At 39.7% G+C, this 23,453-nt stretch overlaps 1 protein-coding gene across 7 annotated transcripts in view; it reads left to right on the top strand.

Moving 5' to 3' along the window:
* The window catches only part of LOC131592837 (CUGBP Elav-like family member 2), a 370,538-nt gene extending 347,472 nt beyond the window's left edge, over window positions 1-23,066 (top strand). For 3 of the 7 annotated variants that reach the window (XM_058864644.1, XM_058864641.1, XM_058864645.1), the window contains 5 exons: window positions 5,740-5,859; window positions 12,452-12,649; window positions 15,415-15,558; window positions 20,346-20,517; window positions 21,816-23,066. In XM_058864644.1, the coding sequence (XP_058720627.1) occupies window positions 5,740-5,859; window positions 12,452-12,649; window positions 15,415-15,558; window positions 20,346-20,473 (590 nt within the window). In that variant the 3' untranslated portion in view covers window positions 20,474-20,517; window positions 21,816-23,066. Of the gene's footprint in view, window positions 1-5,739; window positions 5,872-12,451; window positions 12,650-15,414; window positions 15,559-20,345; window positions 20,518-21,815 lie in introns of all 7 variants that reach the window. The other 4 variants (XM_058864642.1, XM_058864647.1, XM_058864643.1 and 1 more) reach the window with 2 other exon arrangements.
* The last annotated feature ends 387 nt before the right edge of the window (window positions 23,067-23,453 follow it).

Consider the following 23,453-nt stretch of genomic DNA (forward strand, 5'->3'; position numbering starts at 1 on the left):
GTGTAACCAGGGGCTGCCTAAAGGAATGCTGTCAGCAGGCTGACACAGTTACCATTGGGGATCTCTGTGTGGAAAGTCCCAGTATTGTTAAGCCAGTCTTGGAACTGCCCTGAAGCCCTGCAGCACCAGAAATCTGGTTCTGCTCCAGAAACATTACAGCTGCTCTTCACATGGATGGGGTTGGCAGGGTGCAGAGCAGCTCTCTATGTCTGCAAAGAGCTGAAGCTGCCCTTGCTTTTCTTTACCCATTCTCGCCACTAAACCTGCCCTAAAACCAAAATAATGTTTCCAATAAGAAATTTCCCTTAAAATGTTTATAATGCCTCATGTGCTGAGTATCTTACTCCAAGACTTGTAGTTTGGGTATCATTTCCAGACAGGGTGCCCATGTTAGAAGAGGAGGAAGAGAACAGGACAAGGCAGAGAGGAATGGAGAAGTGCAGTTTACATTGGCCATAAATAGTGCCAAGTTAGCACATATAGCAGGGAGTTTCCAAGAGATCCAGGGGGTTTTGTGGTATAGGACTTTGCTGAGAAGTCACTGGAATTTTTTTTTCACTTAGACATTTACCAAAAATATTAAGGAAAGAATGAGCCTGACTACATGCTGCAAACCATTTCTCTGCTGAAACATAGTGGCTCATGTGTCTGGAATAGGTCCTTTCCTTCAGTGCAACAGTCAGAGGGTGGGTTATCGAGTTCTTTGTCTTCAGCAGCCTTCCTGGACTCTGACCTCCACAGTGGGAAAAGAATTCCTGAAGATGATCAAAGAGGTGGAGCACCTCTTCTGTGAGGAAAAGCTGAGGGCATTGAAGTTGTTCAGCCTGGACAAAGCTCCAGGGAGACTTTATTGCAGCCTTTCAATACTTAAAGTGGGCCTGCAAGAAAGATCAGGACAAACCTTTTAGCAGGATCTGTAGAAATAGGACAAGGGGCAATGCTTTTAAACTAAAAAATTTAGACTAGATACAAGGAAGAAAATTTTTATTATGAGGATGGTGAGACACTGGTACCGGTTGCTCAGAGAGGTGGTGGATGTCCCATCCCTGGAAACAGTCAGTCAGATTGGAAGGGGCTTTGAGCAACCTGTTCTAGTTGAAGATCACTCATTTCTCATCTTTAAAGATGCCTTCCAACTTAAACCATTCTCTGATTCTATGATTCACTTTACAAATAAGCCCGAGACATGGGAGGGGTGGGATTTGCCCAAGGCTGTACTACAGACAAGGCTAAGTTTGTGGTTTCAGTATAGCAAGAAGCTCTACCAAGTCTTTGGTCTGAGGTGTAAGGAAGTAAATAGGCGTGACAAAAATGTGCCTGTGCCTCCAAGATACAGCTTTCTAAGAGACAGGCAGCAACTGTGAAGAAGCAGAAAGCCTTGCAACAAAAATCATAGCAATTGCTTTAGCCAGGGCAGCACAAAAAGTTTGAGGGAAAACTGGGAAAGGCACCAGTAGCATCTGGTAGTTGAGATCATCCGTGTGCTCTTTAGAGCAATTCAGCTCAACCTGAAATAGAAATCTAAAGGTAGGGTGTCTGAATTGGAGGTCTTTAAATTTCAGAGACAGTCTAATTTTGACTAGACTAGCTTAAACTAACAACAAGGCTGACAAAGGTGGGGAAATTAATTCCATCCACAGTGTGTGTAGCAAAGCCAAAGAAATATTTACACATCATTGCCTTTCCTAGATGCTGTTATCCTGAATCTAGTTTTCCAGCTGAGGCAAATCCAGATGATGTAAATCATTATAACTCTATTGACATAAGCTAGCCAAAAGAATGGCCAAAAGTTTCTATGCTAATTCCTGTTGTTCTTCTAGGTTGGCATAATATTTAGGAATTGTGTTAACATGTTATTAAAATTTAAAAGATAAATGGCTCATTGCTAGTTCATATTTCTGTTGAAAAAAACAAAAACAAAAGCAAAAAAACCCACTGACCTAAAAGGTGTTATTACCACTGGTAAATTGTTCATAATGGCAGAAGTGAATGTTTTGAGAACATTTGAAAATGCCAGCTCCTTCCAGCCTTAAAATCTCTGTAAGTGCAGCATTACTAGATAAACACAAATATCTGAATTGTATAGAGCAACCACTCCAAATAAAAACGTGTTCTCTGTATCAAAGAGAACCCTGTCAAAGAATGTATTAGCCAAAGGCCAAGTTTCTTGGCTTGAAGCTTGAAGCTGATAGCAAAAATTGAATCAGTTAAATGGAAGAAGCACAATAAGAGGAGGGGCAGTCACTGAACTCTTCTCTGTGGTGACCAGTGACAGGACCCAACAGAATATCCTGAGTCTGTGTCAGGGGAGGTTTAAGCTGGATGTCAGGAAAAGGTTCTTCACTGAGTTAAGGGTGGCTGGGCACTGGAACAGGCTCCCCAGGGCAGTGGTCACAGCACCGAGCCTGACAGAGTTCAAGTGTTTGGACTACACTCACAGGCACATGGTGTGACTCTTGAGGTGTCCTGTGCAGGGCCAGGAGTTGGACTCAATGATCCTTGTGGGTCCCTTCCAACTCAGCATATTCTGTGATTCTGTGAATGTTCTGGTGTGGAGGCTGGAGGGAGTTGTGATTTTTCTTTTCTTTTTTTTTTTTTTTTTTTTTCATTTATTTGGTGTCAGAGGAACCTGGTAAAACCCAATTTATAAATTATGTAGGTAGCCAATCTATTTTTGTCTTCTGGACAACTAAAAGACATAAATATAGAAAGTATTCTGACAGTGAATTATTCTTCCTTTGCCATTACTCTGAGCATTTGTGGAGCCCGAGAGTTTTGCTGACACAAAAGAGTTATACAGGCTCCCCCAAAGTAGTGCAGTCATTTGCTGTTACCACAAGGCATGTGATTTTTCTTCTTTCCCTTCAGTTTAATATATGTTACAATTTTTTAGTTGAAAGGAACTGGAAAATGGCAAAGGACAGGAGAAGCACAGTCCTTGTCTCTAGATGGATTTCATTTGGGAGCACACAAAGTAAAAACTTACAGCTGGATTAAGCCTTCACACTTGTCTTATAGGACCTTTTAACTTTTCTTTCATCTTCCTTTAGATTTCTGGGGGACAAGGCATGCCATTGCTTCATCTGTTGGTTTTATATGGCATTTTGTTACAAATTTTCACCTTTGTTAATATTTTGGACCTTTCATAACCCCTTTATGGTAATATTTTAGCTCATCATTGTCTTCGTCTATATTTCATACACGCAGGTCTCAATCAATTAGTGTGGGGTCTCTCAGGGAGCCTTACGCAGTGGTTGCTTGATCTCTCCAAGCACCCCAAAAAAAGGAGTTCTCTTCATTTCTATTCACCCCTGGTTCAATAAGATGGTAGAAACTACACAGGTGTTCAGTTTCTTTCTTCCCAAAGAAATACTAAGCCAAAGAGAAAAGAGCATTGTCCCACTGTGTCTGTGAGGCAGATCACTGCTAAGCAAAAGAAATACCACAACAATATGACACTCATTCCTGAGGTGCTTTAGAGGTTCAACCAGTATTGTACAGTGAGTATGTGCCAAGTCCTTATTCAGGCAAACTAGATAATCTGCATTGCAGCTTCAAGTGGGTGAAGCACTGAGGCACCTGTTCTTTATTTGCCTGAGGGAATTGAGAAACTTGATGACAAAAAAAGAAGATAAGAGATTTTGGTCCCAGATACTGACCATCCTTGGAGCATGTGTTTGAGCAGCCAGTTATAAGAGCCTCCATAATTCACTGTGGGCTGCACAAGAGGGAAGGTTTTAAGCAGATTTTTTTTGCCTTCTCCAACAGATGTGCTGCCAATCCATAAGCATATGGCTCTTGTTCACAGGAGATATTTGCCCCCAGCTTTAATGTAATTTACAGGCAGTTTCCTAGTCCCCATTTCTCTCATTTCTTAACTATATGTGTTTCCTCAAGAGAAAATGATAATAATCCTCTAAAACAGAAAATAGATGGAATTTAGTCCAGTCAAAACTAATCAGATCCTTCAGATTTGAGTTTTATATACTTCATTTAAATAATTTGCTAATGAACATTGACAGAAACACATACCAGTGTTAGTCACAGGGAATTCACTTTGTTTTTTCCTTTCTTCTCTGTTGGTGCCCACATTATCTGAAGAAAGTGGGTTTTTTTACTTGTTTTTTTAATTACTTTTTTTATTCAAAGACATTATTGGATTTTTATTGCTTTGTGGGGACAGATTGAATAATCAAAGCTGCTTCTATTTGCAACATATAAAATTATTTGAGTTAACATCACAGATGCTAAGAGACAAGGAAGGACTGCATTACAGTGTCTGGAAATCTCTCTTCCCCCACAGCAAGAATGTTCTTTGTACTTTGAGGCCCCAAGAGTGTGAAAACTTGTCTTTGGTGGGTCTTAATGTTGCAAAGGCAGGTTATTTGTAGGTTAGAGCTTCAAGGTTTCCCCACAGAATGAAAAAGTTACCTCCTGTTTTCCTTACTGGGTCCTGTCAGCTCTAGAGACTTCACTTACTTGAGGGTTCACTGGGTAATCTGATGTGTTTGACAGCCCAAAAAAGCATCATATAAAAGTGGTTTTAACTATTTCATACCTAGGTAATGAATAGGAGCTAAAAATGGTTCTACATGGTTGTAGACATGATGTGCCTCCAGTACATCATCAACAAAACTCTGACTTTAAATGTTCACTTTTTCCAAAGATAATGCAACTTTATAACAGAAAAAAAAAAAAAAAAAAAAGAAAAAAAAAAAAAAAAAAAAAAAAAAAAAAAGGAAGTCTTTATACATGAAAGTAGGGCTCAGGAGACAAGATAAAAACTTAATTGCATCTGCAGCTTTTATGAGTGTGATTCATCTGGTATACCTTACCTACCTGTGAGTTAAGTACAGTGAGTGTTTAATCTACACTGGTTTTTCAAGGCCCTTCTGTGAGACAGGTATTTCTAATTCACCCAACCTATCCCAAATGATGACTCTTTATTACTTTCTTATGACAAGAGAGTGAATCTCTTTCTCTCCCTAAACACATAATTTAGATTGATTCATCTCACCCACCTTCATCATTCCTTTGACAGTAACATCAAGGACATTTTTTCCACCTTTTCCCCTCTGGCAGAGCTTTTGGGGATACAAACAGTATCATAGGGGTGCATATACATGACTATCTATGCACAAAGGCCAGGATAAAAGCCTGCAATAAAATGAATGGTAGTTACATTTTCTATTTGCCTGGTCACCCTTCTTTTTCTAATCTTCAGATCTTTAAATGAAGTTCATACAGTGTCCTAGAGCATAGTGCCTTCCCTTAGAATAATTTAACTTAGTCTTAGACCATTTGGGGCCCAGAACAGTAATCTGCTGAGTGACAAAATTATTGAGTAATTCTTGTTTGTTTAATGATGGACTTTGAAGTGTGTGGCAAAATCCCAAAAGCCTGGTTAGCTGATTAGCCTGGGTTGCTAGGTTAATTGACAAACTTTTGAGAAAATGTCTGATCCCACACATAGTGGTTTAGTATTATATTTGCAAATAATAGCACAGTACTGAATTTTGTGATCTAGTATTTGCAGTTCTAGACTCATCAACACTTCCCATGAACAATCACACTGTTGATGTCTTGAACAAGATTGGTCTTGTTGGTCTCATTTTCTTTTTTACTTCTCCTTGCAAGTAGCCCTGTTGTGCTCCTGTGTGTGATTGTAAGCTGTTCTGTGATCAAATAAAATAAACAAACTTAATTGCCTTAATTTTGCTTTGCTTTTTTTCCTTTCAGTGGCTGCATCAACTGCTAATTCCACAGCTGGTGCGGCCATGAATTCTTTGACTTCTCTGGGTACTCTCCAAGGACTGGCTGGAGCCACTGTTGGACTGAATAATATTAATGCACTAGCAGGTACCGTAAACAGTGAGTATTTATTGCTGTGGTGGACAGCCTTCCCCAATAATCATGCCACAAAAATTATCAATTGTAAAGTAATAATATGATTTTTAATCTCTACACCAAATAAGGGGGTCAAGTTGATTCAGTTCCATACTACTACTACTGCATATGTAGTTCCCTGGAGTCTTTAAGTTTCACACAGTTTGTTCTGCAAAATGAATTTCCTTGTGTCCCTGCATAAAGACTCCTCTTCTTGCAGTACATATGGAAGGTAAAAGAATTGTCACTGGGGATTTGGGTTTTCTAGGTTATTGGAGAGGCTCCTTTTTCACTGAGGGAGTCTGACAACAGGTGTATCACCCCAATGTACAAAACCTCACTCAGAAATGTAGTGCTAAGAAAGATGTTTGCCACGGAGGCAGTCCTTTTAAACGTCTGTAAGAATTATCTAATTGACTTGAGAGCAATTTGCTTTAAAAATGAAGGCAAGTCTTTGGCTTTTAATTGGCAAGTATGGGAGAACATGCAGTCAGTCACCTGTAATGCCAGAGCACACACACCTATCCTATGACATCTTAACAAACCCTGGCATCTCCAGCAAAGTAGATGCCAGCACTTGTTAGAACATTCTTCTTTGTTCTGAGCCTTGGTCCAGATTTTTCTGAAGAAGAAGGAATTTTATTTTTTTTTTATTGTTTCTGCTATGATGACTTCACCTTTGCCTATAATGGAAGAGATTTCCCCAGATGCATTTTTCCCCCTCCCTCTTTTTTTCTTTAGCTGCTGTTGCTCCTTGCATTTCCTTTTGCAATGCAAGGAATCTATTTGGTCATTGCCAGTCCATGACCCATCATAATGTACCCTCAGGAATGGATGTCCTCCTCAGTATCTCTTGCTCACTCTGATGCTCTGCATGATGTCCTTTCTGTCACTGTTACTTGGCTGCTCACACAATCTTTTTGTTCTGTGATCTCTGGTTGGCATTGTTGGGAGCTGGGAAGGAAGGGGGCTTATGGATGTCCATGTAGCAGTGTTGAATGGTTGCATGGGGTCTCGTGTAAAACAGGACTTGCTTCTGGCAAGGACATGTGCATTTCACACAAAACAACTCTTTGTAGATACAGCTCAAGGACAACTTAAGAAAAATGAGTATTAGGTCCCAAAATGGCAGATGTTTTTCCATTAGTGTTAAAGCAAGCCACTGGAAATGGCATACCTTACCTTCTCTCATCTCATGAGCTCTTGTAGTAAGAGATCCATCCTGACATGAGTAAGAAACCATTAAATGTCCTTTCTGATTAACAGTCATTGTGCTTCACTTGGTGTATAAAAAAAAATCACAATATCAAGAGCAAAATGTGACATCCCAGTCCTTCCCCTCCACAAGTACTAAGAACCCAGGCACACTGGAGCACTCCAACATATTGTACCCCTTCATCAAAACCAAGCAGGAGTGAATCATGTGAGCTCATTGTGTGGGAACCCTCCTGTTGTACTCCGTTTAACGCTCCTTGCTAGGCTGCAAGCAAAGAGTTTACATTTTCTCAGCAAGCATTTTGAGGTGATATATGTGCAAACTTATCTGCATGTGTCATATATGAACTATTAATGATGTATTCACAACCTGGTACCAAATTTCAGTTTGTTTTAAGTCAACACTGCCTCCATGGACTTGTACTGACAGTGACTGCAGTCCCAAATCTTCTTCATGGATGTTTTTATGGATATGTGCATAGTGCTTACAAAATGTATGTGGGTATGTCTGTCTATGTATATACATACATGAGAGAGAGCTAAAGAGGGGAAACTGCTTCCCTATGACACAGCTCAGCATTAGGGCACTGTTTCCTTCAAAAGGGAATTTGATTATCACTTTCTGGTACTCACGATGCTGATGATAGTGAAGCATTGGTCAAACTACAATAAGCTCCATGTCTATTTTAATGACAGTATGGGGCTTTTCCTGATGACCATGCCTGACTCAGTCATTCACACTCAAACCCACCTGGGAGATTACCTTTGGAAAACCTCATGTTCATGTCATGTTCATGACATGGCTTATACCATGGTCATAAGCAGGCCCATAAAAAATTTTCACTGGCCATGGACATTCCTTAAGTAACTGTGCAGCAAATTGGGAACTGAGTGACATGCATCTTGTTGGAGAATTAGAAAATCCAAAGCATAAGTCAAGCAGAGCTTAACCCAAAAATTAATCAGAAGGTGGCTCTGTGCTTGGGCATTGATTTATATAGAAGTTTGAAGAGATGCTCTTCTACCTAAGCCATGTCCTGCCCTGCATGTGAGAATCCTAGAATCAGTCTCCATGCCCTGCATGGAGAATGTCTTCCACGCTGAACTCACTAGAAGACTTTTGTTTTCTCAGTCCTGTCTGGGTCTGTGAAAAGCTGTGTATGGAGACTGATAGTGCTGTCATTGTAGAGAGAAGCATTTTAAAAAGGTGTCTGGAGGCCTTAAATAAAGTGGACTATGGTAAGTTTAAGTGTCTCCAAGGTTTTAGCAGCAGTTGTACCTAAGCGTGGGGATTCAGTCTTCCCTCAGTTGTTCTTGAAGCACCTAAAACTTTAAATGGCAAAACATTAGACTATCTTCTTTGAGCATGTAAATTTAAGAATTCTAAGTAACAAAAAGAATTATGAATTATGAGGAAAAATCACTAAAGAGGGAGGAAGCAATTCTTTGCAATTAAGAAAGAAAACCATGCTGTCAGGATACTATGGCACACTATTTGTGTGTGACCCCGGGGCAGTCACTTAGCCTTTTTGCCCCCTTATTTACATCTGTAAAACAGAGATAAAACTATTCATGACAGATTGGAAGGTGCTTGAAAAGAACTTCGAGAGACCTTTGGACTTGCCAAGCTTTGTTGCTTTTGTATTATGTAGAGAAACTCAGAAAAGTAGAAGACCATAGATGAGAGGCTCCAAAAGGTTATTTCACAGAAGGGAGGAAGGGACCAGAGTTCACTGTGTGACTCAGGTGTATTGGTAGAGATAATAAAGAGATGGCAGAGATGTGTAACAGCAGCTGGGCCTTGCACATTTAATAAAAATGTAAGAACAGAAAAATTGTTGGGTGCTTTCTGCAGCTCTGTTTTGCTCAGGAGGGAGGGGTATGCCACACGTGGGCTGTGGCAGCAGTGGCTGTGCCCTTCCCCAGAGCACTGCCGTGGGCTGATGGCTGATCTGGAACCGCTGGGTGAGAAGGTGCTATTGATTCCAGGGGAAAGGAGGGGGAGGATGCTGCCCACTGCAACACAAAGCATGTTTATCTAATAGGCCAATGACTCACGAAAGATAACATGGTATCCTAATGCCATGCTCTGTTATCCAGTTATTTCAACACTAATAAAAAGAGAGATACAAGCTACTTTATCAGGAGCCCTTACTTTAACCAGCCCTGTGTGTACACCCATGCAAGCAGTGACACAAACATAAGTACAAAACATCAGAGCAGACTACAGTCAGCCTCAGGATCAAATTATTATTACTAGTAATATATAATATAAAATATTATACATAATTTATTGTAAAAATTATTGTTGCTTATTGTTTTTGTTATTATTATTGTTATTATAATGTTTTGAATGCCACTCTATCACTCCCCCTCCTGAACTGGGCAGGGGAGAGAAAATGTAACAAAAGGTTTGTGAGTTAAGGGCAGGGAAAGATTACTTACCAACTACCATCACAGGCAGAACATTCCTGACTAGGAAATTAGTTTAATTTATTACCAATCAAATCAGAGTAGAATAATGAGACATGAAACCAAATCTTAAAAACACCTTCTCCCCACTCCTACCTTCCTCCCAGGTTTAACTTTATTCCTGAATTCTCCACCTACTGTCCCCAGTGGTGCAGGAGGACAGGGAATGGGGGATGCAGTCAGTTCATCACACACTGTTCCTGCAGCTCCTTCCTCCACAGGGTTGGACTGCTCATACTGTTCCTCTGCTCCAGCATGGTGTCCCTCCCACAGGAGAGAGTTCTCCACCTGCTCCTTCAATGTGGGTCCCTTTCCAAAAGCTGCAACACTCCACAAATTGCACTGTTCCATGGCATTTCCCTTCAGGAACCTGCTGTTCCAGAATGGGTCCCCCACGGGGTCACAGGTATTGCTAGTAAATCGACTCCAGTGCAGTCCTCTCTCCACAGGTCCTGCCAGGAGCACTGCCTTCCCACAGGGTCACAGCCTTCTTTGGGCATCCACCTGCCCTGATGTGGGCTCCTCCATGAGCTGCAGGTGGATCTCTGCTCCCCCATGGACCCCCATGTCCTGCAGGGCACAGCTGCCTCACCGTGGGCTGCGTCGGGGGCTGCAGGGGAGTCTCAGTCAGTGCCTGGAGCAGCTCCTGCCCCTCCTCCACCGACCTTGAAAAGCTGTTTCTCTCACACATTCTCACTCCTCTCTTCTCTAGCTGCAGTTACCATTGCACAGGGTTTTTTCTCCTTCTTTACCACGTTACCTCAGAGGTGCTCCCACTGTCACTGATGGGTTCAGCCTTGCCCAGTGGAAGGTCCATCTTGGAGCCATCTGGCATTGGCTTTGTAGGACATAGGGGAGGCTTCCAGCAGCTTCTCAGAGAAACCACTGCTTTATCTCCCCACTACCACCCAACCCCAATACAGATTTATAACTGGAACCATTCTACAAGAAATACCCGGGCCTGTTGAGTTCTGACAGGGATTCTTTTTCAAAGCAGTGGCAGCCAGTACCTCCCATCAGGGTAAAGTGATGCTCTGAAGTGGGGTGGAGGGGAAAGAGAAGTCTTCAAAGTGAGACATTTTATTAAGGAAAGGCTAAGAATATCACATCTCTGTCAAGTGTTTAGTCACACAAATTATAGTAAGATCAAAAGGTATAATTTATGCAGTACAATTCTCTTAATTGGCACAGACTCTGGTGGAGCCAAAAAGGTGCCACTTGAGCAATTGTCCTGATTATTGGAGACTCATAGGAATATGCTTTTCAAATCTACATAAGAGGCAGAAGGATACTGGGGTCAGCATCTTTATCCTCCTCTGTCAATGCTGGATAATTCCCTGCAGTATTCTTCCTGTGTCTAAATTACACATGTGATAAGGTTTCTGCCATCTTCCTTGAAGATTGTTTCCCAGTCTAATAGGCTTAATTATTAATTTACTATAAAGTGTCCTCTGCTTAATTTCCCCACTTTTCCCCGATTTACATACCAACCCCTATCATTGCTCTGAAATTAAGCCCTTTCCTTCTCTTTGCTATTCCTCGCTTTGGTGTCTTAATATGACACCACCAGTCATATCTCCACAGACCAATCAAAACATTACACAATGTCTAAGAAATGATTGCTGGTGATTCTGACTCCCCCCCAGTATTTCTAATGACTGATCTTCTGTACCTCTACAGGCCTGTTGAGACCTTTAAGTTGTTTGTGAGCTGTTCACCTAGAAACTGGGGAGCTGGGGTAGCTAATTGTGCAGAAAACATGCCCTGACTCTCAGTCCTGATGGTCTCGCAGTGCTTAGGTTGACACGGGTTGGGCATGTGGAAGATGAACAGGGCTTTTAACCCTGCCATATTTTCAACTTCCAACAGCAAATTCACTTTTTCTGGAATTTCTGAAAGACATGCTAGCACTGTTAAGGTCAACATAACTCATTTAGGAGCCATGCTGAGCAATAGAAGCAAAGCAGGGAAGCTGTAGCTCAGGAGTTTGTCCACCATCAAATCAGAGTAGTACAAATCCTTACGCAGCCCACACTGTTTGCACGGATGAGGGATGTCATTTTCTGCACAGCTAGCAATCCCATCAGAAATTTCCTCTTTAGCAGCCATCCCAGTTAAATTACTCTGTTACTTATCAGGATGTAGAATTGCTGTAAGTTAAAAAAAGTGACTCTGCTTCCCTTGTGAAGAAAAACATTGCTAGAAATAAATGTTTTTGTTTCTTCATGAAAGATGCCTAGTCTGGATGAAATATTTTTAGTCACTGTGGGTGTGCTACTTGCAGAGTGACTGGAGGAATGAGAGGAGGAGGGTGGAAGCAAAGAGTGAGTGTCGCAGTCCATCTCTTGACCACAAGCCTAAGGGACAAAGCCTGTAATTATAATAGAATCATTTAGGCTGAAATGGACATGTTTTAAAATGCAGTTAATCAGGGTTCTTTGCTTACTCCGTATAAACAAAACACTTCTGATACGGTGTTGTCATGGCCTGAAGACTCTGATCAGAGAAAGCATGTTGCCTCACAGACTGCTTTTCCAGTGGCCATCTCGCAGGACACAGGTCAAATAGGTCCCACACTGCCAGCCTCAGACACCCACAGCAGAAGCACAGGTGTCAAGGAGAATGAGCAGAGAGGCTCTCAGGAGCACTGTAGTACTTGCCAGTAGCAGGCTGCATGCGAGTCCATTTGACTGTGCAACCCTTGTGCTGAAGTGATCCTGATGCCAAAGTCGTGTTTCTTTGTCCTCAGTCCCATTTGGTGAAGTGCCGAGCTGCATGCACTGCTGTCGTTGTCAGTGTCGTATAATACCAACGACTTTCGGAAAGCACTAATGAACAAGTGCAATTTCTTTTCTCTATTGTTGGGTTTTTTGTAAAGTTGCTCAAATGCTCTCAGGTATGGCGGCCCTGAACGGAGGACTCGGCGCAACAGGCCTGACGAACGGCACGGCCGGCACGATGGACGCGCTCACCCAGGCCTACTCAGGAATCCAGCAGTACGCGGCCGCCGCGCTGCCCACCCTCTACAGCCAGAGCCTGCTGCAGCAGCAGAGCGCCGCGGGCAGCCAGAAGGAAGGTAAGTGCCCACGCCGCCAAACCCAGCCCAAGCGGCACCACGCGTCTGGTTCCTCGCGGAGGCTTCTTGGAAGGCCTTGGGCAGTCTAATCTGTGATTTCTTCTTCCTCAAGTTTTCTCCTGCTTAACACTGTCACCTTCTTTAACCTCTAATGTGTTTCACTTTTCAGCCATCTGTCCTTCAAGTTATACTTTGCCACTCATCCCTTCCTTGTATAAAAGCATTTACCAACTACTGTACAAAAAGGGGCCACTAACAAAAATCATCCCTCTGTGGATGCAATTTTGTCTTCTAGTTTCCATTTTCTGAGTTAATCTGATTAAGGTTTTGAGCTAATGACAAGATCCGTTTTTGCTTTGAGTGGTTCTTTGCTTAATTGTGGGTCTTGTGAGGAAGCAGCTAAGTGAATGATTGCCCCCCTCTCCCCACACCAACAGCAAATAAACCTCAGGAAGTTATTGCTAAGAATAAATTAATACTAATTACAAGGTGTTTAGGAAAATGAGGCTACCCTTTTCCCCTCTTCCGTTCCCCTTCATACTTCCCAGGCATTTTGAGGGGGGTTGTTTCTGTTTTCATTGCTTTCTCCCATCCTAATTTCCAGCTAATTCTACAAAGACAGGAAAATATTGCATGCTTTCTAAGACTGTATCTATGTTGTCACTACTGTTCTTGCCAAGGATAAGCTTTGGAAATAAACCTAGTATAATATCCTCAAGAGAAATATTTTTTGTCTTCTTTGGAAATAGTATCTTGTGCTGTTATGGGATGTGTTTCCTAGGAAGACAAATTTGGCTTTCCCTCCAGCTGCTTATTGTATCGGGACACGAGTTAAAATGTATATTTTCTCTGAAGTCTTTCCTTCATTTTCTGCTAAAAGCTTGAATTATTTAAAGTGAAGGTATTTTTAAAATATTTTTTCCTTTTTTTTTTTGTTTTTTTGGTTTTTTTGGTTTTTTGTTTTGTTTTCTGCATTTATCTTTCATCTCAGGCCCTTTGGTCAGTGACAGTAGACTATTTGACACCAGAAAAAAAAATATTTATTTGGTGTCATTTTAATTTTTTTCTGTTCAGAAACATTCATATCAACTTTAGGTTTATTTTTTTTTAGTGAATTGCCAGCATCCTTTTTAAAACACAACATTTTTGTTATATATCTTGTATCTGTTAGTAGGTGGTTAAGTTCAAGTGAGTGAATTCCACCACTGAATACTGACAACATTTTGTCTCTTACCATGATTTCTGATGGAATTGTGAAGAGTCTAGAATGGTTGAGGATAAACAAGTACCAGAGAAAAATGCTATAAAAATATTAAATTCTGAAGCACAGTGAACTGCCTTGTGCATATGCTCTTAAATATTATTTAGTAATTTTTTTCCCCTACTATTTTAAAGAATCATTGCTGGGAATGATAGTTTACTTGTGACAACAAGAAAAAAGTTCCAAGTGACAGGCTTTTTTCATCTTTTTTTTTTTGCCCCCACCTCCCTGGAAATTTTTATTTATCTAATTCATTTATCTCCTCCTTTTGGGCAAACTTTGCTACCTTTTCCTTCCGGCTGAGAGAGAGCAGCCAGCCTGATTCTGTGTGGGAGAGGTGAGGCACCGTGGCTCTGTTGCAGAAGGAACTCTGTAAATCTGATGAGCACTTTCCTCTTCCTCTCCAGAAAACCAAGGACATCACATCTGAGGCACAGTTAGGTTCCATTAAGGAAGGGAATATGTAATCAGGCTATTCTAGGTGTGTTTTTAGCAGAAATGCTTGTTCCCTTTGTGTACAATTTACACTGCTGGAGCCTGCATGGGGAGGCCACGTCTGGTTCCATCATATATTACACTCTTCCTGGCATCCACTGCTCATTTCCAGTGTGTTGCTATTGAGTAAGGGGGAAAAAATAACCTATCAGTACCAGGATAAATGTCTTAACCTACACCTTTAATAACACATATCTCAAGTCTTGTCTGTAAGAAAAAATATTCAAAGTACCTTTGAGTTTACACCTTTCTTTGCAAAGTGAACTAAGTCTAATGCCACTTAATTGAAATCCAACCACTTAATTTTTAGCTTCTTTAAAAAGACTTCCTTTACAAAGCTTCTTCCAGGAGATTGAGCTTTCTGTGGGGGATTTATATTTTTAAAAAAAACAAACAAAAAATACTCATTTTGAAGTGAGTCAGTAGAAATTTAATTCTGAATGTCTTTTTTTCACTGGCTTTTAAGTCACAAGATCTGTTTCTTCTTATTATTTTTATTCCTATCGGCACCATTTTCTTGCCCTTTGCGTTTAAATCGGTGGTACTCAAATCTGAGCTCACCTCCTTCCATTTCCATAAGTTCCTGCAACTGGAATTAAACTGACAAACCCAGGCAGGTGTTGGAAGCAGCAGAGGACTCCTTGTGCAGTTCTTGGGGTATTTTGAGAGCCAATACATTCTGTACCTGTTTTCCTAACCTTAATTATGCTGAAAACACCTCATGTAAATTGAAGAAAGAGGATGAATTTAACTTCTTCTGTAGTTGCGTTATGAAGTAAACACTTTTCAAAGTAAACACTTTTCAAGGTGGGATGCTCTAAAGAGCTGCATTTCAGCTGTGCTCCTTTGATGATCCACTTGCTTTTGTTCCTTCAGAGTTGGAAAGTAAAATGCTTTCTGACCATCAGCTTCAGTAAGTATTATGGAAAAACAGATTAAATGTAGCACTTGTAATAGCTGTTTTCATACTTCTTTTTTTTCTTTTTTTTTTAATTTTATTTTCCTAAAGGTCCAGAAGGGGCAAACCTCTTTATTTACCACCTCCCCCAGGAGTTTGGAGACCAGGACATTCTGCAGATGTTCATGCCTTTTGGAAATGTTATCTCCGCTAAAGTCTTCATTGACAAACAGACCAATTTAAGCAAGTGCTTTGGTATGTCAAATTTTATAAATCAAATGGTAAAAGTAACATGCACTATACTGAAGAGGGGCCAGGAAAGAAAATTAACAGCAATGTGAGAAATGTCATACTGGAAAATCGTTCCAAAATAATGGACTGTTAATCCTCAAATGAGCAGGAAGATGCACAGACAAACTACTTCTAACCAAAAATTGGATATGAAAAAAACAATAATAATCTTCCAGTCTGACATCTCGCATGAATGTGTCAAGTACATGAAACTAATTACACCCTATGTGGGGGAATGTCATTTAGTATACTATTAAATTGCCTTATTATGGATACCTAATTATTCTCTATTGTATAGCTGAGCCACTTAAAAAAGCTCTATGTTTAACCCATTACTTCTACATTACAGGAATTTTTTTCTTCTGAATTAAGTACAAGATTTTGCAATTAGTGACTGAATGGTGTGTACATGTAGTTCAGAATATTTTGAAGACAGTTGATGTCTAGTTGATGTAGATATGCAGCTCCAGCTGTTGTGGGTGGGTTCCAGTGTCTTATGGAAGGTGGCATCTCCCTTACCTTAGGGCAGGGATGAAGAGAGCCTCACAAGATCAGTGTCAGGTTTCCCAGAGCTTTGAGCTGTCAGAAAATTAAATCACAGCAGAGGAGGAGAGGATGTGTTAGTGTAAAAATAGTTTTAGGGTTGATTAAGAGGGCTGATGTTTTTGGAATAGCAGAGATGAACCAGTTCAGTGCTTTGATGGAGTCTTTGGAGCGTTGGTCTGATAATTATGGTCTTATACAAGACACAGGGAGGATTTAGGAGAAGGAAGGAATCTCTTAAACATGAGTTTTATAAGGGTTGACATAAAATATTGGAATTTCCTTAAAATGGCAATTCCTTCCCAGAGTAAAGGAATGCAATGTATATATGACAAAAGAGTACACTTGGAAAGTTGATTCAGTTGATGGAAAGAATGTGACATTCTTTCTGCATTTTCCCATGGTCTTTCAGTTCATTTTTGAAGCATTCACCTCTTTAGGAGTTAAAAAATCTTTCATATCTAACCCACTATAGTCCAGCCTGTGTCTGCAATGAGTTAAAGCAGTCCCCAAGGCTCTTGCAAATTTGAAAAGTGGAATTGAAATGGACTCCCCATTGATCTGGAGCCAGTTCTGTTAGTATGTTTGGGTTACAAAATCATTGTTGAGGTCTCCAGGAATCTTGATGAAATGTCAAATCAAGCTACATTAATCGAAATGCAGCAATTGTGGTGACTGCTGAAAGAATGTAAATTAGTTTGGGCAGGTGGCTCAAGTCATCAGATCGTTTCCCACACTTGCTTTTTGAGCTTTTTTTTTTCTGCTCTTTGATTACCTTCTTACACATTTTCCTGGGTTTGTGGGACACAATTGTCTAACTTAAAATAATGCACCAAAGTTACCTTCTTTAAGGGAAAATGGAGGTGTCAACACCAGTGGATGGACGAAAATTCTGTCTTTTTGGTTTTAGGCAGCTTTCACTGATATTACCATTTCTCAGTATTCCTTCCCAGATACTCTGCCACCAGGGAGGGAGCTCTGCTTTAAAAACAAAAAGTAGAAGTGACAGATGAAGCTGAGTTTTCTGATTCAATGGGTGACTGCTTGGTGATGCTGCAAATCACAGGCAAAGCCAGAATTAGTCCTGCTAGCTTAATGTACTGGCATAGTCTGCATGCACCTCCTCAGCTTCATTAGCAAGATTTGTCTATCTGTTGTTTTGGTCCTATATTTGTGTTTCAAAAAGCTTATTTTTTTTTCTTTTGTCCTCCCACCCAAAAACTACGACAGTAGTGCCACTGAAGAACCCATTTCTCTGCTAAATCATTAATGGTCATGGTGCTTGGTACAGTTTGGGTTTGGGTTTTTTACCTGTTTGGTCTTTTTGCCCCTTGTAATAGTAATTGTAATTGTGATTGTAATTAATTGTAATTGTAATAGTTTGCACATGCTTAGGGCTTCCTACTCTGGAGTTTCCAATCTCCTCCCCAAAGGAGGAAGAAGTCAAATTACAGATGAAATAGGTTGAACATCCAAGAGGTGTAAAGATTGTCCAAGTCTGTCCATTGGCAGAAATGGGAAGGAAAGCTTCATTCTGAGTGAGTGATAGACAGTAATGAATCTTTATGTAAAACTGCTTCACAAAATGAAAAATTCCTTTTCTTTGCAAAAAAAAGGACTTAGGCATATTTTCTTTTCTAGTCCAACCCAAAATGAATGCTCAAATGATAAAATGGTGATGAGGATGACCGGACAGTGCATTTACACCTGGAAGTGCTCTTCCATGAGTTCTCACAGGCTCCATGGGCTTTAGTTCATTCAGCAGACAAAGGGTTTCACTTTTCAAGCTTATCTCTTGCCTTTCATAAACCTTAGAATAAGAAAAATGAGATATGTAAGTAACGCAGAGGAGGGGGGACCCTGTTACATCAGTGCAGAAATGCAGTCGGCCTTATAGCAAAATTGTTACTTTAATGATGAAAATTATTTATCCTGATTATAGAGATACCTAAAGATCTAAAACAAAAATCAGAGTTGTCATGACAGGGTCTTTGAGAATCAATAAGAAACATCATTCCCACTTCATGTAACCTGTGGTTTAAAATTCAGACAAAAAATGATGAATGGGTGCAATCAGAAAAATACAAATAAAGGGAAGGAATTCCAGATTCCTCAGTAAGCTTTATAAATGAAGGTTCTCAATAAGGAAGAAGATGAGAGCCTAACAAGCTAATGCAGGTATTGCATTCTGGTTAAAGAGACAAACTGTGAATCAGAACAACAACTGAATGATAGGGGCTGATGCCAGCAGTGTGCTTGCTTCTCTTCATTCACCATCCACAGATGCCAAGTGACTAGATCACTTGTTTACTTTCCAGGTGGATAAAACTAGGTATGAAGGAAAGGAACTACAGCAATGATAAGTTCATAGCAGTAATATGTACTTAAGAGAATAAAGTGAAGGTCAGGAAAGCTGTAGAGGGAAATGCTGAATTGTCAAGGTAGGTAGGAGAAGCTACACCTCAGCTGTGGAGAATCTCTCTGGACAGTGCTACAGCTGCCTCCCTCTCGTGCTAGTTCCCTTTTCTATCCCTGAGGCAATCCTAGAACTGATGGAATGAGACACAGGACATAGAGCTAAGATAATGATTGGAGTCATGTGAACAGACATGATCTCCTAGAAACAAATAGGGGAAAGGAAGAAAGAAAGAGAGTGATGAAGCTCCTCAGGATTTGGCAATAAATTTAAGAGGGAATGATCTCAGGGAGAAAGTGAAGAAGTGGCAAGAGTTACTAAAACCAAGGAAGGTGTGGAGGAACATTAATTATCCCTTAAGGAGGTAACAAATAATCAAACACAGGAAAATATGGATAGAGCTTATTGGCTTTGGGCAGGAGAAGGTCTGCAGAGATTTAAATGAGAGGTGGTTTTGAGTGGAAGGAACAGAAGTTAGCCTGAGTTGTCAGAGAAGAGTCTTAAATAGTTTGGTGAAGTTGATTTAAGGTGAAACAAGGATGATCTATGAAGGAGAGCAGCTGGACAAGGATACCTTGAAGGGGGGAGGATTTTATGCAGTGGGGAAAGTGTGATAACACTCTGACTCTGCAATTGGAAGAGGGTAGCAGTGCAAGAGCCATAAAAGGATAGGTTAAAGCAATGGCAAAGAGAGGTTATGAATCCAAGAAATACACAGACACTAAGCACAAATTAATAAAGCTGGTTGATGAAAGAGAGGCACTGAGAAGCCTGTGTGTTAGGAGTGAAGACAAAGTGTGTGGCATCCATGCTTTAGGAGAGTGAAGGGATATATGTTAAGGCAAATTCAACTGGAAAGAAGAGGGAGCATTTCAAAGCAGATGCATAACAGCAGGCTGAGTACAGTAATAATTAGCCCAAGCTCAGGCAGAGCAGCAGTTAGGCGAGCTTTGCAATTACAAGTGGGAGGCCCAGATATGAAAATGAACTTTGAGCTTCCAGAATCAGGGAGATTTGAATATATTATGAACAGAACATTTTCAGTCTCCCAGGGAAAAGAAATCAGAGCCAGGCCAGCCATTCTGAATTACCCGAGCAAGCATTATCCTCCTAGTTAGTGCTCACACACAAGGAGCAGATCTTGGAGTTCTCATCAAACCCTACCATTGTCTTTATGATGCTGCTTAATTTTGATGGTTGTGTACCCCTTTGGGGACCAAACAACTAACTGAAACAACTAACATTAAGGTACCCTGAGATCTTGAACTGGAAGGAGTTGTAAAATTACAAAATATTAATATTGCCACTGTCCTAGGCTGAGCCCAAGGGGATGAATGTTCCATAGCACACTTGAACTCACACCCAGGTGTGCCAGTGGGTTTAGGCAGTTTGGGGGTTGATTCTGTAACCAGGCTTGCTGTTTCAGCTTCCCTTTTGCAGACTGGCCTAAATAGCACTTCCTAATAGACTGGGGGGAATGTAGATACTACACTGAAAAGTGTTACAGTAATAAATACCTTCAGTCTCTAAGGTAGGTAGATAAATAACAGAATGGAAACTGCATTGCACCAAAATTGGCCAACTTCATCCCAGCTAGTAGAGAAATACCATGAAGGTAAAGAGGAAGGCAAAAGGAAATGGGAGAGGAAAAGGGATTTGAAATGTGATCAAAGAACTAATTGAAAGTGAGGTAAATGTGTCAAATAAATAGCAATCATAAAATTCTAACAAAATGCCTTCTGACATTTGTTCTAACCTAGAGCTGACTTTCTCTCTGTTCTGTGTCTCGCAGGTTTTGTTAGCTATGACAATCCGGTCTCTGCACAAGCTGCTATCCAGGCTATGAACGGCTTTCAGATTGGCATGAAACGCTTGAAGGTTCAGCTGAAACGCTCCAAAAATGACAGCAAACCTTACTGATCTTAACCCCAGATGCTTACTGCTCTTATTTTAGCTTTCTTAGGGTAAGTCCCATGAGCAAACCTGTCCTCTGCAGGGGGGTTAAGAAAGAACATAGAGCCAACCTTCACCAAGAGACAGTTATTTTTACAGTTACCACTTCCATGTCCCCACTTGTCCTTATTACACTTGGCTCCCATGTCCTTGCCAAGTAATTACTGAGTTGTGTTACTGTATTTTGTTTTGCAGCATAATTTATCTCCTTTTTGAAACAAAAATAAACGTCTTGAAATTCCAAACAGCACACACACACACACACAAAAGAAAAATGTGCAATTTAACTCTGTGAACCCTGGTGCCATTAGCACACAATAAAAGTTGTTTTCTATGGATGGATCGTATTTTACCAGGGTGGCACCAGCAGTTTATAGGTTAAAAAAAATGGCCTCATGCCAGTTGAAGCACTTACTTTGTAACAAAAATTGAAACAAGTCTTTCCACTACATCAACTTGTTTTTTGAGAAGATCTGATTTTTTTCGGTTCAAATCAACGTATTGTTATATATTAGTCTGATTTTACACTGGTCGTCTTTATATTTCATTTTTTTTTAAGTTCTTGTTTTTTTGGAAAGGATTAATGTAAAAAAGATTTAGAGATCTGTTTCTAAAGCTACAGGGTTTAAAATAAAAAAAAATAAAATAAAATGAGTGACAATACTTGATGTTTCTTGAGAGATAAATTTAATAATAATAAAAAAAAGAAAGCCACAGGCCTGTAAATTTTATTTGTAAAAAGCATTTCTATTTTTATACAAAATTTTTACTGCCTCAGAAATAATGGAATTTATTTATTGCCTATTGTTAACTTATTGGATACCTAAAGAGCAGCTCTCTATGCTAGCTAGATCCTTTGAAGTAGTCTCTAGAGTAATTGTGCCAAGAATGGGCGCTTTTTCACTGTTGAACCCTCCACCCTTTGCAGTTCATGCTTTTATCCTCTTGTTTGTATTCGTCTGGTTATTTTGTTCGTAGTTTCCATTACCTAGTTTAAAGTTCAGTTGTCTGACCCTTTTTCCCCCCCTCTCCCTGTACCTTTCTGTTACATTTGTAGAATCTGGTTCTTTCCTCTCTTTTCTCCCCAAAGAGGAATCCATTCTCTCTGACTCCTTTCAGATGGATTCTTTTGGGGTTCCATTGTGTTCTTGTTGACAAGTATTGTAAGTTAATGCAAATTATGTGAATGGCTCGTAGGCTCTACTGATAAAAGATTTGCATTAGTTTTCTCCTGCACCCATAAAAGTGATTTTGTTTGTGCTGCATAGATTCTGTGTAACTTTTTTCCTCTTCCTTGTTTTTTCCCTAGACATCTCCATGCCCGTTAGCCCATCGTTTGCCTAGCATGTCCCTGTGGCGTCTCAAAAAAAAAAAAAGTTTCATCGTCCCGTCATTGTTTCTGATGTCTTTCTGACCTCACATCATATTTGGTTCTCCTACTGACCTAGTTTGACCTTTGAAATTTGCATGTGACCTCATCTAGCTATGAATTCTGGGAAGTCAATGTGAAAAAACATTGCTGCATTCATGCAAGACTGAAATTTATTATTAGATAAATTAATGATAGGATTTAAAAACAACCTGTGGCAAAATGTTTTTTCTTTCTTTCCTTTTTTTTTTTTTTTCAGTTCTGGTTTTTGGTTTCCTTCTTTCCTTGGAGTTTTTGTTTCATTTTGTTTGGGTTTTTTGTTTTGGGTTTTTGTTTTTCTTGGTTGATTTTTGGTTTTGTTTTTTTTTTTTCATTTCGTAAAAAAAAAAATAAAAAAAAACAGACTTGAAAGTATTATACAGGGATTGGCATTCTGCCTGGTCACTGGTGACAATAGCAATATGTGTCCAGAGGCACAGAATGTTGGTTTCTAACAGACTACTTCCAAAACAGTTTGAGAAATAAAACTGTCTGATTTTAAGTCTCTAGAGGTCTGTAATAGTTTTTACATTTTTCAGGCAGTGTAAAGTTTTTTGATAAGGCCATTTTAGGTGGCTCACTTTCTCATTAAAGTATATATATAGAACCACTTTTTGTAGATTAGTATAAGAAAATATTTACCCTGTTTTAGGGCAAATGCTACCTACTTGTGTCACCTTTTGCTGAACTGACTCACAGTTAGACAATCCATGGTTTAATGCACATGAAATTACCTATATTTTATACTGTTTCAATGTACAGAAGAAAGGTTACTGTAAAATGTGTTACGTTGGTGCTTCTGTGAATTAAGTTGTGGTTTCATCATGAGTCTTATGGTCTTAAGTGTTCTATGTTTATAAAAAGACAAGTTTAAAATTGGTTTACTTGAACAAGAACAAAAAGAAGATTCAAAAAAAAACAAAAAAAAAACAAAAAAAAAAGTTGTTTGCTTAAAAAAGAATAATTTCATGTGAAAATAAAAAAATATTCCAGAATAAGTTTGTGTTGGCTTGTGACGCATTGATGTCATTTTTTTATTGTGAACAATTTAGGTGTGTTTGTGTTCAGCAAAATGTGATCAGTTTTTCTTTTAAAGAAAAAAAAAATCAGTGAAACTATAGTGCCAAATTCCAAAGGTACTTTCTTCCTAGAGCTTCAGTGTGTTTCTTGTGTGAAGTAATTTGATAACATGGGTATTTTATTATGTGTTTTGTATAAATCCCTAATATTTAAAGAAAAAAAGAGGTTAAAAAGTTTGTTAACTTGCTATCCTGTGGTCTTGTTGCCTGAAATTGTTATTGTTTGTTATTTCTCTTTGATGTTTTTTGTAAAACATTGTATAAGTGCCCATGTTTCACTTTTTTAACCACTCTGCACACATCAATGCTGTGAAAGCAAACCTCACTATGTATTTTCTTCATATTGTATGGAAACCTCTAAGGTGAGAAAGTTTTGAACTTTTAACCCTTTCCACCCAGAGCTGTCTTGAGTGTTAATACCTTTTATACATTCACCATTTTGCTGTTTATTTTTATATAT

This window comes from Poecile atricapillus, chromosome Z (assembly GCF_030490865.1).
Source record: "Poecile atricapillus isolate bPoeAtr1 chromosome Z, bPoeAtr1.hap1, whole genome shotgun sequence".
NCBI classification, from domain to species: Eukaryota; Metazoa; Chordata; class Aves; order Passeriformes; family Paridae; genus Poecile; species Poecile atricapillus.